The 15538-nt window shown below is 48.8% G+C and overlaps 1 protein-coding gene across 2 annotated transcripts in view; it reads left to right on the plus strand.

The window, feature by feature from the left end:
• The window catches only part of TDRD1 (tudor domain containing 1), a 2637228-nt gene that overhangs the window by 2070395 nt on the left and 551295 nt on the right, over positions 1–15538 (plus strand). For both annotated transcript variants that reach the window (XM_078643866.1, XM_078643867.1), the window contains exon 23: positions 5431–5658. In XM_078643866.1, coding sequence (XP_078499992.1) covers positions 5431–5658 — 228 coding nt within the window. The remainder of the gene's footprint in view (positions 1–5430; positions 5659–15538) is intronic.

Here is a 15538-nt window from a genome sequence, read left to right on the forward strand (position 1 = left end):
ATCGTCATGCAATGATGAAGTTTAATTCTCGAGCCCAGAATTACTTCACGAGTCCAGAATTTTTCAGAACTACAGATCCTACAGGCTCTGGACAGCTCCATTCCTTCTATCGATTTCCTTATACCATTTACTTAGTATATGGTTTGCCGTGCCCCTAGGGCACCATTGTAATTTTGTGCAACTTATCGTATTTTTCCTAAGAGATTTTCATGTGCTTAGCCCTCTGATCTCATAAAGAGTTCAGAGGTGTTTGTTATTAATAAATATACTGTTTATTTTTATAACAACCTGTGTGGTGTCCTTTCGTCTGGTATTCAAGGGGTTATATGTGGTAAAACAGCTGGCTTCACATGCCAAAAGAGTTTAGCCTAAGACTGCTTTGTCCATGCTACCATTAGGATAGCTGGTCTATAAGGTTGACTTACAACCAATCACCATAAGGGTTGTTTGGCCTGATACAAGGTGATCACTAGAACTAGTGAGCATCATGTATCAGGCCAACTTCTCACACATGGAGCACCTAGTGTGCTCCAGGCAGTGTCTCATTCTAAGAAAAACCAAAGGTGGTGATGGACGGAGCATTGGCAATACAAACACTCACCCCCAGTCAACTGATCTGGCTTTAATCCATCACCGTTCTTTAGCTCACTCCGCCACCCCAGTTCAGACATGGCCATATGCAAATCAGTCTGACCCTGTGCCTCATGGAACAGTCCAGCTCGAACTGCCAAGCCATGTCTTCCCTGGACCGGAATCAAGCTTCCCAGGACCAGTTTCTGACATTACAGCCGTCTTCAGCCGGGCTTGCTTAACTCCAGTGGCAAAGTGAGCAAGGGACTCACGTCTGAGCATACCCTGCCAACTTATGGCGAACAAAGAAAAACCAAAGGAGGTGATGGACGGAGCATTGGCAATACAAACACTCACCCCCAGTCAACTGATCTGGGTTTAATCCATCACCGTTCTTTAGCTCACTCCGCCACCCCAGTTCAGACATGGCCATATGCAAATCAGTCTGACCCTGTGCCTCATGGGAACAGTCCAGCCCGAACTGCCAAGCCATGTCTTCCCTGGACCGGAATCGAGCTTCCCAGGACCAGTTTCTGACATTACAGCCGTCTTCAGCCGGGCTTGGTTGACTCCAGTGGCAAAGTGAGCAAGGGACTCACGTCTGAGCATACCCTGCCAACTTAGGGCATCCTGCTGGTACATCACTCCAGGTGACAGATGCGGGCTCTGCAGTGGGACCTGAAGTTCCAGTGGGCACAACATCAGGGAAACCTGTCCGACCACATCCTGATCTCGGAGGGCACTGCATGACACTTGCAGTGGTGGCTTATAGACCGTGATTGGGTCACTGGCAGAACCCTCTCCCTACTCCAACTGGAGCACACGGTGTCCTTCCACTAAAACGGTGTACACCTGCTGATGGAACCGATTTGTGGCATGGTGCACAGCAAAACCTGTAGACCCCCTTTTGGCTCCTCTTTCTGAGGTTCTTCTGTTTCTTATGTCTTTGTCCCAGCAGGGCTCTGCTCTGGGCACTATCAAAGGTTATCTTTCTGCCGTTTCCGCCACCCGAGGCTTCCTGATCAGCCTTCTCTTTTTAAGTCCCCGGTTGTCAACCGTTTCCTCAAAGGCATTATTTATTTTATTTATTTATTTTGGAATCTTATATAGCGCGCAGTTACCCTTGGGCATTACACACGCGTTTCCTCCCTCGCCTTTCATAATGCCTCAGTGGGACTTGAATCTGAAAGAAACAGGTTAGTAATTAGATTCCTTACCTTAGAATATCCCCAGGCGTCAGACTGGATCCGGAAATTTTTGCGTAGCAGTACCCATGCGCGTCGGTAGACGTCGTCCGCGGCTCCACGTCCGTCGTCGACGTCGTCGGAGTACTTAGACGCCGCCTCCCCGCGCTGACGTCCGTTCTTCTTTTTTCCGCGCCAGCAAGCGCAGATCCGGACAAAGTTCCTTTTTTATTTACTTTCGAAGTCTCTCGACTCTGGCGGTGTCGGTAGGGATGCCCGGGTTCAAGCACTGCGCCAACTGATGTCGGTTACCGACCCCCATCGCCGGTGCCTGCACTGTCTAGGCGCGGACCACGACGACAAGTCCTGCTCCGACTGCCGGGCCCTGATGTCTAAAAATAGATGGGAGCGGTCCTGTAAGCTCCGAACTGGGCACGAAGATACTGGTATCCCCGTGCTACTCAGCATGTCAGTCGATCCCCCGATTCGTCTGCCTCTTCAGGAGGACCTTCTGTCGCAGCAGCAGGGGACGGTCCTCCACCCGAACATGTCCAGTCTCCACCTCCATGCTTGGAGATTGAGCGGCGACAGTTGAGGCCATTTGACTTGCCTCCTGAAGTCTGTGACGTAATTCTGGCAGCCAGGAGTCCCTCCACAAAATCGGTATACGCCTGCAGGTGGAACAAATTTGTGGCATGGTGCACAGCAAAGGCTGTGGATCCCCTTTCTGTCCCTCTTTCAGAGGTTCTCCTCTTCTTTCTCTTGCCCAGCAGGGCTCTGCTCTGGGCACTATCAAGGGGTACCTTACTGCCCTTTCCGCCTTCTTGAGGCTACCTGATCAGCCTTCTTTGTTCAAGTCCCCAATTGTTAACAGATTTTTGAAGGGCATCACTCATATATTTCCCCCTGTTCCTTTCGTGATGCCCTAGTGGGACTTGAATCTTTTTTTGACTTAAATAATGTGCGCTCCCTTTGAGCCACTTCATAACTGTCCTCTCCGTCTTCTTACACTTAAGACTGCTTTCCTGGTTGCCATTACCTCTGCCAGGAGAGTGAGTGAGCTCCAGGCCCTTTCCTCTAAACCTCCTTTCCTTTCTGTCCACCCGGACAAGGTTGTGTTGCGGACAAGACCATCTTTCCTGCCCAAGATAGTCACAGCCTTCCAAATCGGGCAGTCCATCACCTTGCCCACCTTCTTTCCGCCTCCGCATCCCTCTAAAGAGGAAGAGCCGCTCCATCCTCTGGACCCAAAACGTGCGCTGTCATTCTATCTAGACCGCACACGTCAGTTCCAGGTGGATGACCAACTCTTTGTTGGTTACGTGGGCGCTAAGAAGGGGCGGGCGGTGCACAAACGGACCATCTTTCTGTGGGTCGTGTTGTGCTTCAAGGCATGCTACTCTTTGGCTAAAAAGGAGCCTCCTGTTGGGCTGAGGGCCCATTCCACTCCGATATCTAGGGTTAAGGTCATCCCCTTTCAGGGCACCAGTGTTGGTTTTTATCATGGCTCTGCGTTTCTGGCGCAGAAAAGCTGTGTACAAGAACTGACGTCAGCACGCGGAGGCGGTGTCTAAGTACTCCGACGACGTCATCACGGTGCCCACGACGGACGCTGAGCCGCGGACGACGCCTATCGACGCGCGTGGGTACTGCTACGCAAAAATTTCCGGATCCAGTCTGACGCCTGGGGATATTCTAAGGTAAGGAATCTAATACTAACTACTGTTTCTTACAGATATATTGGTACCGAAGGTAAGTAACTTGTGCATCTTGTCTCGACTTTTCTGATGTGTGCTCCCTTTGAGCCTCTTCATAACTGTCCTTTGCGTCTTCTTAATCTAAAGGCTGCTTTCCTAGTTGCCATCACCTCTGCCAGATGAGTGAGTGAGCTCCAAGCTCTTTTTTCCAAACCTCATTTCATTTCTGTTCATCCGGACAAGGTGGTTTTAAGGACCCGTCCTTCTTTCTTGCCAAAGGTTGTTACACCCTTTCACATCGGGCAGACCATCACTTTGTCCACCTTCTTTCCGCCTCTGCATCCTTCCAGGGAAGAGGAGATGCTCCACCGTCTGGACCCAAAACATGCACTTTCTTTCTATCTGCAGCGTACACAACAGTTCTGGGTGGATGATCAACTCTTTGTTGGTTCGGTGGGTGCTAAGAAAGGTTGTGCCGTGCACAAACGAACCATCTCTCCGTGGGTCGTTCTGGCAATCAAAGCATGTTACTCCTTGGCCAAGAAGGAGCCTCCTGTGGGGTTGCGTGCCCTTCGACCAGGGCAACTGCAGCCACTACTGCCTTGGGATGCAGTGTTCCCTTGCAGGACATTTGTCAGGCAGCTTGGTGGACCTCGCTGCACACATCTGTGAACTGATTACTAGGTTACTGATGACTTTTTAGGGCCCTAGTTTTATGCACAAATGGTCAGTTTCTTGCATGGCTCTGCGTTTCTGCGCGGAAAGTCGTGTACAGAACTGACGTCAGCGCGCATGGGTGGCGCCTAAGTTATGTCCGTGACGTCATCTCGGCACTCGCGAGGCCAGTGACGGACGCGGAGCCGCACAATGCCACCTACCAGCGCGCAGGGGTACTACTAAGCAGAAAAACTTTCCGGATCTAGTCTGACGCCTGGGGAATATTCTAAGGTAAGGAATCTATCACTAACTAATGTCCCTTACAGATATATTGTTACACAAGTAGTTACTTGTGCAATAATGACACACAAACTAAGAGCATGGACGTGTTCCTAAACCCTGCAGCCACTGATGAGGTTGTTTCTATTATAAGCCAAACCTGTTGGCATTGCTTGTAGTAGATTTTTTATGAATGGTGCTAAAGGACCAGTCAACCAAATTCAAAACAGCCAGCAATTAGCAAATGGAATAGTCAAAATGTAGTAAAGGAGAATTACATGGTTACAAAAGCATTCTGCTGTGACAGACATTATGGTTCTGGCAGAACAGACCGAGCCCAATGAGTATGTGTGACTGGGTGTAATCTTTATATATGACTAACTTGAGTACCCCCATGCAATTGAGTTATGGGTTGAGCCATGTGTTAGTCATAACTTCTTTGTAACATTTGTTTGAGTAATTTTTGCCTTCATTGATAAGTATTTTCCTTCATGCATACATATGCATTTGAAAGGTCATTGAAAAGTTCAATTAGTGGCACTCACAACTTTTGGTTCTGGATTGTGGGTGGTGTGTAAAATGAAGGGATACGTTTAGATGACATAAAGTGTCCAAAGACTGATTTTACTTGGTAAAGGGGGCTTTTCCCCTTTTTTCTTAGCTCATGTCATGAATTAATTACCTTTTAAATTCTTTATGTCCAGTCTTGTTGAAATACTAAATCATATACATCACTAAAAAAAAAGTCACTTTGGTAACTTTACAAGCAGTCAAAGTGTATAGAAATATTTTGCACTTAATGACTTCAGTTTGTCAGTTAGTTATTGTGTTGTGCTTAGCCAGCAAAAAAAGATTCTTTTATTGGCAGAACAGTCTCTGTTAACAGTCCTTAAATGTGTACTGTACATTTGTCTGTAATGTTTGTAGAGTTGAGAAAACATTTATCATTTTGTTTTGGGAAATAAAAACTTGCTATTTGATAAAAGAAAATTAAATCTTCTTGGAAGGATGGAGTACACCACTGTTTTCTCTTTATTTTTTAGGAATAATACCCCACACTGCTGAGTGGTCTGTCAGTGTGATGGAACGCTTCAAAAGTTTGGCGCTTGATCAGGATGTCACAATCAAAGTAGTTAGTGTTCATGATGATGTCCACAGTGTGACCATGGAAAAGCAGGACCATCAAGGCGTGATAAACGTAGCTGATAAACTGTTCCTGGAAGGCTTGGCATTACGTAGAACTTTGGTAAATGATAACTCTTCATTTACAGGTAATCAATTTCTTAGTTTTCTAAATTAATATTGACATATTTGTGCATGTTCTTCTAAGCTATGGACCAAATTACTTGCAGTGATACAGCTCCATAGTTTATCTACATCATCCGTTACTATTCCCTTACTTGTAGGATGCCATCCAGCAGTAGAAGATACTGGAAATGCCTTCCTTAGCAGAGAAAACTTTCAAAAAGTGTATTAGGAGTTTTGTTCTGATGTATGTGAATAGTGGAAAACAAAACAATAGAGGAAACGAAATCTTGAAAAAATAATTTTATGGAAAGGCAATTTTATGAAAATAGAAAGACATTGAAAATGAAAGGAAACCTTTGAAAGGAAAGCTAATTTTAGTTAAAAATCTAAAAGTAAATTAAAATTGGGTTGAGTATTGTTGTGAGGGGTTTTTGAATTCAGAGATGTGTGATGTTTATGGTTTTAGACAGGTTTATAGGGGTCAGTGAAGGGTGGAATTCAGGTGTAGAAAGGTGGTTTGGTTCGGGATGGGTGGAGTTTACAAGTGGTGCATGTTTTTTGAGATCTGTAATGGGTGGAGTTTCTGGGTGCTGATGGGGTTTTAGGGCTCAGAGTTTATCGGATAGTGTCTTCTATCCGCAGATTCCTTAGCTTAGAAGTATCCCCAGGCATCAGAATGGATCCGGAAATTTTCGTGAGCAGTACCCTTACATGCTGTAGGTGGCGTGGATCGGCTCCACATGGCGTCGTCTGCTGTGATACAAGCGCCACCCCAGCATGCTGATGTTAGTTATTTTCTTTCTGCACCAGTCAGCATAGATCCTAAGCGAGCAACCCCTTCTCACTTTTTGACTAGCATATTTCAGACTTTCGTCAAACTCTTTTAAGAGACTCTTCTCCTGATATGGGAGGGATGTCAACCCTATGGTGCCTGTCACTGATTGATGTCTGAGATGGTCTGCGTAGCTTGTTTGCCTCTGGTTACTTGAGCGTGACCACGGCTTGGATACTTGTGTCGACTAAAACATGATGAATCCGAGGGCCTTGAAGAAGTGGTCCCTCAAGCTCCTAGCGGCTCATTGTGCGTGTAGGAAAGTTGCCCCCACATTTTGCCTGGTGGCTGTGTTTTGACTTTATTGCACTGGGATCCTCCTAACCAGGACCCCAGTGTCGGAGCTCTCTCCTCTAAGTTGACTGGTAAGTACTTTGTGTGAGAAGTTGGCATGGCATATGATGTCCCCTATTCTAGTGGGCACCTTGCACCAGTCCAAAAGACCCTTATTGATGGTAGGTTTAAGAAAACCTTTATAGAAAGCTATCCTAGTGGTCGCTGTGGAGAGCAGCCTTCAGGCTAAGTCTTGAAGGAATGTAAAGCATCTTGTTTTACCAGTCTATAATACCTTGAAAAATCAAATGAAAGGAGATCCACACCAGGTATATATCAAATATATATGTATTCTAAAGACAACCCCTCTGGTCTCTTTATGAGGCTAGAAGTAAAAGTACAATACAAGAACTTAAATTGCACACAGTAAATTAGCACAGTATACGTTTTGCCCTAGGGGCCTCACAAACCATATACTAAGAAAGTGGTATAAGTACCGCTCTAAGCATAGAGACAAGGTCTAGGGCCTGTAGAACCAATGGGGTAACCAGGAACTAACCAATGTATGGACGCAGGAGACCCACGGGGAACGCGTGCAGTGTCTAAACACAGCCGCGAATCACCATTGACGTCTATGGGGAAAGTTTAAGTTACAAAGTTAAAGATTAAGGACACTTAGTAGTGGACTACGGTAGAACCCCTTCAGTACTGGACACTTCGAGAGTCAAGACCCACGGTAGAGCACTGAAGTACTCGTGTTACCTCACCCAGAGAAGGCGGGTGCATAGGTGTCTTTTCATGTCTGGTTTCGTCGTCGTTTCCAGTGGCGAGCTGCAAAGAAGTGCTGCAGGCGACCAGGAGAAAAGTGTGCAGATGGATCCAAGGGTGGATTGGAGATCTGAAGAACCTGAAAGCAGAGGGGACAGAGAGTGGGTCACTAGCCAGTGACCAGGATGGCAACAAGAGGATGCCAGCCAATGTCGGTTGCTTTCAAGTGATACAGGTGAAGCTTGACTCTTCAGCCAAGAGGCCCAGGAGACATCGACGACGACCAGGAGCTGGATTCGAGCTGTCCCACGAAGGATGTCTAGTGCTGCAGCGTTGGTATCCGGATTGGACCCAACAAGCCTTGGCAACAGCAACCTACGCTAGATGACGAGATTGGCTTCGGAGCAGACTAGCAAGGTCTCAGGTACTCACCCTTTGGAGGGGAGTCGGGGCACGTCTGGAGCAACTAGGAAAGCCCAAGAAACAAAGGATTGTCCTTCGTGGGGACCCACCAGTCGATGGACTAGGGATCGCTAAGGAGCCTTGAGCTGAAATGCTGAAAGCGGGCCCATGTAACACTCATGGAGTGTAGGCCCACAATCTTCGATGCAAAAGGTGCTCAGGGCTTGGACTACAAGTAGCCCAATACACAACTTCGGGAAAGCTCGGGAAGTCGATGCACTAGCAAATGTGCAGGATGTCCAGGAGTTCCGGTCCCATGTCTCTTGTGATAGCTACAGGTCTCGTGTCAGCCTTGGAGATGTCTGGAAGTCCGTGTCCTGTGTCGCAGATTCTTCGGGATCAGACAGGAGCCTCGAAAATGCAGACCGGTAAGATGCTTCTTTGGTCCCTGTTTGAACAGGGGAGTCACTCCTTGACCCCAAGGGAGATTTCTTCAGTCTTCCAGTCGAAATGGAATGTCGATTGTCCAAAATTCCTTTTTAAGAGTTTCGTCCAGGGTAATCTAAAGTCCTAGGTACTGGGTTCCTATACTTATTCCAAGTTTAGGGTTTGGACTAACTCTAGGGCCCCACCTATGGGAGGACCTGTGGAGGGGGTGGTTACGCCCCTTCGCCTTTGTTCAGTTTCGCGCCAGAGCTGGGGCTGAGTGCCCCAGCAACCGGTTTGAACTGGGAAATGCACGGGGACACTTTGTGTGCCCCAGGCACGGTCTGAAAAGCATTCATTTAATGCAACCCACCCTGCCCCAATACACTCAAGCCTGTCTGGGGAGGTGCTGGCACCTCCCTGTACAAGAATCCTATTGTCCAGGCCTCCCCTGCCGGAGTTTCGTCCAGCAGCAGGAGGTCAGACTTGTGTCTGTGGCAGCAGCATCCATTTTGTGATGCTGGGGCTCTTTTAAACTATTACCGGGAAAGTACGTGTGTACATGTCTTCTCCCTCTAGAAGAGTGGAATGCTGCCCCCACTGCCAGAACTGGCGGGGGGTAGTATTCCAAAGTGTTTGACACCAAATACAACATGTTTTGATAAGGCCATTCCAAAGTTAGCATTAACTGCGAGGATTATAATGCACTTAAGAGTATATGGTATGGCTATATCACAGAACAGCTATAAGGAAGGGATTCCAAAAGCTGCAGAGTGGCTCAGCTCATGCTATGGCACCCTCCCACACAACAACAAGCACTATGCCTTCAGGATTGTCAAGGCCTGCCATTGGAGTGACTTATAGGTTTATATGTATCTGTTTTAAATGGTAGGTATAGGGATACTATATCTGAGTAAGGGGTGCTTACACCACCTTACCCAAGCTGCAAGTGCAGACCTGTGGTGCCATTTTGGAAGGCTTCCCAGGGGTGGCATAATACCTGCTTCAGCCCCTGGTAGACCTCTGGGGTACCTATGCCCTTGGTACCTAAGGTACCATATACTAGGGACTCACAAGGGTACCACTAGTGGGAGCCCATGCAAACTGTCTACAGGTCTGCTATTGCAATCTGTGTGAAATGGTGCATACTCCTTTCACTCCAGATATAAGGTTTACCTTATTTCCCGGTCACTGCACTTAAAACCTGTAAGTCACCCCTAAGGTAGGCCCTTCAGTCCTCGGGCAGGGTGCATGGTTCTAAGTGTGAGTGTGCCCCTGTATGAGCAGAGACACCCAGACAAACACCAGACTCCATTTTCTGGGCTTTGTACGTGTGGGGAGGCCATTTTAAGGTATGTGATGGACACTGGCAAGCTCAAGACGCCCAACTACATAATGGCTTAACCGAACCAGGTCATGTTTGTATCAAACATGTTTCAATCATGCCACTACACTGATGCCAATGTTATTTGCAAGAGATCATCTACTGGGAATGGGTGTCGGGAGCTCCTTAGAGGACCACCCCCCCATGTCGCCCAGTGTAGCCATGCGAAGTCTGCATGCAAGCCAGTCCTGCCACCTACCCCAGATGCTGTTTTGTCCTCCTGCTGATGAGCCTAACTCAGGCAGGGGACGGCAGAACAAAGAATTTCCTGTAGAGGAGAGGTGTATGCAAGATAAGTAGAGGCCCCTGGAAGCATCTGACTGGTCAGACCATCAGAGTAGCATCCCTGTCCGAAGATCTTTGAGCTACAAGAAACCCCAGCATCAAGCATCATTCTGCGGCAAAAGTGACGCCCTCTTGGCTTTTCTGCAACATGGGCCTCCATCTTTGTTGTGCTACTGAGGGCTCCCTCAGACTCCCTGCTGCCAGAGGATCCTTCTGGAGTCTCCATCGATTCCTACTGGCTCTCCTGCTTGCTGAGGACTGGGGCTAGTTTACCTGTGCTGGGTGAGTTCCTGGAACTTGATTGGTCCTCGACTTTGCAACTTTTCCTACAATGCATCTACTGTAATTGCCAAGGCTTGTTGGTGGTCCTACTGGCCACTGACCCTCCTGCGATTTGTTGATTGTCGTGGGACAGCTCATGGATGGCTCCGGTGTTCTACATCGTCGCTTGGGCTCTGCAGCTGCAACACGAATATCTCCTTCTGCTGTGAAGTACCTCTGAGAAGGATGGGCATTGTACTCCTGGACGACTCCGGGTGGTTTGCACTCTGTGTTCTCTCTCCTCTGGTGCTTCTCATCCCGAATCTACTCCTGGGTTCCACTGACCTGGTCCACGGGTCACAGTAGCAGCTGGACATCTGAATATCCCAGTTGACTTTAACATTCACACCTATGCACCAGACTCCCTGGTGTAGGTATCCTGCTTCTCTGGGTATCCATGGGTGGCAGTGCTCTCCAATCTCCCTGGTTCCAAAGAGTTTCCTCTGGGAAGGGTCATGAATCCTGAAAATCGTAACCTTGACTTATTCAATGGACTCTGACCCAGGGTATCACGTCTTCACTCGGACGCCTAGAGACTCCTAGTTACTTACCTGGGGTTGTTCTGTGATCCCCCTGGCTTATAGATCCTAGGGTTGTAGTCTTGGTAAGGTACTCCTTTGACATTCCACTTACTATAGGTTTTGCCACACACCCCCAATATGGGCCCATGAGTTTTTGTCTTTTACTTGCCTGTTTTACTGATATTGTTATTGTGTATGCATAACTCCGGATAGGATCTATAGCAAAGTAGTTTGGATTTGATGTGTAATAAATAACACAGTATTTTTCTAACATTAGTGTGGTTCTTTCCTGTGTGATTCTCACTGACTGACTTGTGTGGTAAATGCACCTGCTTTACACCCTCCTGGATAAGCCTTAGCTGCTCTCCACAGCTACCCCTTGAGAGCTTTACTTATCTGGGACTTCCTACACTATCACTAAGCATTGCCTACATTTAGTGTAGTGTGTATTGTGAGAAGTTGGCCTGGTATATGATGATCACTATTCTAGTGAGCACCTTGCACCAGTCCAAACAACCCTTATGGTGATGGTTGTAAAGTCAACCTTATAGACCAGCTATCCTAGTGGTAGCATGGACAAAGCAGTCTTAGGCTAAACTCAAGAGGGCATGTGAAGCCAGCTGTTTTACCATATGTAACCCCTTTAATACCAAGTGACAGGACACCACACAGGTTGTATATCAAAATATATATGTATTTATTTCTAACACAATCCTCTGAACTCTATATGAGGTCAGAGGCACCAGCACATAACAAGATACTTAATTAAAATACAATAAGTTGCACAAAATACAGTAATGCCCTAGGGGCACTTCGAACCATATACTAAAATAGTGGTATAAGAACCACGTCACGAACAAAGGAAAGGCCGAGGGCCTGGTGAATTGCTCGGGCTACGCTGTACTACCAAAGGATAGGGAGCAGGAGGCCCACAGGATGTGCGTGCAGTGTCTTTACACACACGCAAGTTACCATAGAGTTAGAATGGGAACGAAAGAATTGGAAACTAGTTCTTTTAGGACACTTCCGGATGGACTAGGGAAAAGCTACTTGAAACTAGGACACTAGGATAGTCAATACCCACAGGAGTACTGAAATACTCGCGTTACCTCACCCACAGGAAGCGGGTGCATAGGTGTCAAAGTGTGTCTGGTTTCGTCGTTGATTCCTATGGATCCTTGGAGAAAGATGCTGCAGGCGACCAGGAGAGAAGTGTCCGGGTGGATCCAAGGGCGGATCGAGGATGAAGAGTACCTCAAAGCAGAGGGGACAGAGTCTGGGTCACTAGCCAGTGACCAGGAAGGAACCAGGCGATGTCACGAAGCAATCAGGTGATGTCGTGAAGCTTGTCTCTGCAGCCACGTGGACCAGGAGGTGTCAACGACGATCAGGAGCTGGATACGGACTGTCCCACGCAGGCTCTCGCTGTCGGCGCTGTCGGCTTCCGGATTGGAGTCAACAAGCCTTGGCAAAGGCAACCCACGCAGGAATCCAAGATGGCTTCTTGATCAGACCAGCAAGGTCTGATGAGCTTCTCCTTTTCAGGGAAGCAGGGGCCAGTCTGGTGCAACCAGACCAGCGTTGTAAATTCAAAGGTTCGTCGTCACAGAGGCCACTAGACAACGGGCAAGCGACCGGACAGACGCGTCGAGCAGGAAAATGCAGAAGGGCCCCACGCAGAACTCGTGGAGTGTGGAGGGCTGATATTCGGTGCAGTTGGTGCTTGGGGCTGGGGCTTCTCAATCCCCAATGCACAACTTCGAGGGTGCCTCAGAAGTTGCACGGAAAGCAATTCGCTGGCTTTCCAAGATGGCCGGTCCCACGTCTCTCGTCGCCTCCAGGGGTCTCAGCTCTTCTGTGACTGTGGATCGGGCTGTTGGAAGTCTGGAAGTCCGGGTCTTGTCAGGCTCTGTGCTCGGGCTCCGGCGGGAGCGTCGACAAAGCAAACCGTTGATCACTTGATGGTGCCTGCTTGCACAGGGTGGTCACTCCTTGACCACAAGGGAGATTCTTCAGTCTTCTATGTCGAGTAGGATGTCGAAGGTCCAGAGTTTTGTTTCAAGTTTGTCAGGATAAATCTAAAGTCTTGGGACTCGGCTCCTACCTATATACCAAATTTAGGGGCTGGATTACCTGCTAGGTCCCTCCTATGGGTGGGACCCAGGAAGGGGGTGGTTACACCCCTTTCCCTTTGTCCAGTTTCGTGCCAGAGCTGGGGCGGAGTGCCCCAGCACCGGTTTGAACTGGACTATGCATTGGACACCTTGTGTGCCCCAGGCAGTGTCTCATTTCATTCAGCCCTCCCTGCCCCAATACCCTATGTCCTGTCTGGGGTGGTGCTAGCACCTCACAAGTCAGGAAACCTATTGTCCAAGCCTCCCTCGCTGGAAGGACTCCCAGCAGCAGGAAGTCAGACTTGTGTCTGTGGCAGCAGCATCCATTTTATAGAGAGGCAGATAGCCTGGGGCCCTGATTAGCAGGATCCCTGGCCAACTAAGTCGAAAACCAGCTAAACACAAGGCAAAAAATCTGGGGTAACCATAGTCAGGTATCCACCTTCCTACATATACTGACCAGCCTCCTACAGTGCGACACCATGAAGGAGTTGATCCTGGTCGAGAGGAAGGTACTGGGATTGGTCGCAAAGCCCAAGATCTTCATCACACTCAAAGTCATTGGGTCATGCATGTAAGTCCTACTGCAAGAAGAAGAGTAAGAAGTTGAAGAGGTATTAGACTTCATCTCGTCCATCTACCGACACAACGAGGTAGCGTCAACATATGAGGCCTGGCACCGCCGCGGAGGAGCCAGGGCTTGGGCACTCTCCGTCGTTCCCTGAGCTTTTGGAAGCGTGAGCAACCCTGCTCAAATTCAGGAGTTCTGAGGCAATGCGTCTTATATTTGAGTGGCATGTGACTTCCTGCACACCTTCATGCCACCAGGTTTGAGAAAGGCTCCTACTGAATCTACATCTGCGGTCCCTCCCCGGGTGCCAGTTGGGTCCCTTGAATCCACCGACCTCGACCTTCCCCAGCATTGGTCCTGATGCCAACTGTACTGGCAGCACTGTCCTCATTCCAATCCCTGACACAAAGCTGGAGGGGCATCAACTGGCACAGACTCCGGCGCTGACTGGAGCTGTGCCTTCCGGGCAGGAGTCTGAGCCCTATTCTTATGGACTAGGAGTGGGTGTGGGGATTGGGAGGGGTAGTGGACCCTGAAGAATACCAGTCTTTCGACCCAATCATGAACTGTTGTGAGGACTTGCTAGAAGCCTCTAGACTATACACTTCTCCAGATACTGGCATGCTGTGTCCCACTACTGTGGCCACGGAGTAGCGAGCGTCTTTTCCAATGGGGGTGAAAAGAGAGGTGGAGGTACTGGACCTTAGCTTGCCCTCTGGGGCAGTCAAGACTAACGTCTTGATGCGGTGCTTCAGATGGGAGTGACCCCTCCTCAAAAACACTTCTCCCATTTGATGAAGCCCTTACAGGCATCCTGCTTATGATCTGCCTCAAGCCCAGCACAAGGACTCTTGTGAAGATGATTGCCCCTCACCACTACCCCACCTCCGGGGACCTCAATTTCCTCAAACAACAACCTACTGTGAAGAGCTTGGAGGTCTAAGCTCTAGCTCCCATGTAAATTGTGGCAACTTAGCTACTGCCCCTCTGGATAAGGAATCCAAGGAGCTGGACACCTTAAGGAATACAATGTATTCTTTCACTAGCTTTGCACTGTGGTCCATGAACACTTTGTGATTTTTGGATCGTTACTCCTATGCTTTGAACACTTTGTGACTTTTGGATCGTTACTCCTATGCTTTGAGATTCGGTTGCGCCAATGCTGCCTAAGGTCCAGGAGGAGGCCTAGGCCATGCTCTCTTAGGTTGTTGCTGACGGAAGAGACGCAGCTAAGTTGACGATCGATCTTGGACTGGAGACCAAATACTCGCTCGGCACATTGGTTTCATGGACGGCCTAACAGCGCCACTATTGTCTTTTCAGGGTATGTCCAAGTATAGTTTATGGACATGACATTCCATGGCCCCTCCCCATCCCGCCTTTCTCTCCTTTCCTGGCCTCTGTGTGGCTGAGGGCACGGTCCCCACAGACCACCTGGGTCGTTAGCCAGAGTTCCGGCCAGTCCATCACCCCCCCCCCCATCTCATATCATCACCTGCCCCAGTGGAGGTCTCCCAACTTCACACCAATTGGGGTCTCCAAATTTTCTGCAGAAAATACTCCCTCACCTTCATGTCTACCTCTCCATCCACGCCACCTGCTTGTGACAGGTTGATAGAGGCATCTTCTCTGTACCTTGAGCCCTCCACGCTAGAGATAGGCACCCTTGGCACAATGGGTCGTAGAGGCATGGCATCCTCTGTCTCTAGTTGAGGCATATTCGAGGCATATTCGTCACTGTAAAGATGCGAGGCGGAGCGCTACCGAGGACTGGTGGTCTCCCATTACTGATCCTGTCATACCTCCTTCCTTACAGACTGACCCCTGGGATACAGGACTGGACGACGTGGAAGAAGAGCGCGGCGCCTTTAATTGGGCGTACTCTGAGGAGGTGGTGACCCCTCCTCCTGTATTCGTCTGCGAGGCCAGATTGGATAAAGAGCAGGAAGTACAGACAGAAAGGTGTGACATCACCTCGGAGGAGGAGGAGGCGAGGAGCGGCGTCG

The sequence above is a fragment of the Lissotriton helveticus genome, chromosome 5_1 (genome assembly GCF_964261635.1).
Source record: "Lissotriton helveticus chromosome 5_1, aLisHel1.1, whole genome shotgun sequence".
Lineage (NCBI taxonomy): Eukaryota > Metazoa > Chordata > Amphibia > Caudata > Salamandridae > Lissotriton > Lissotriton helveticus.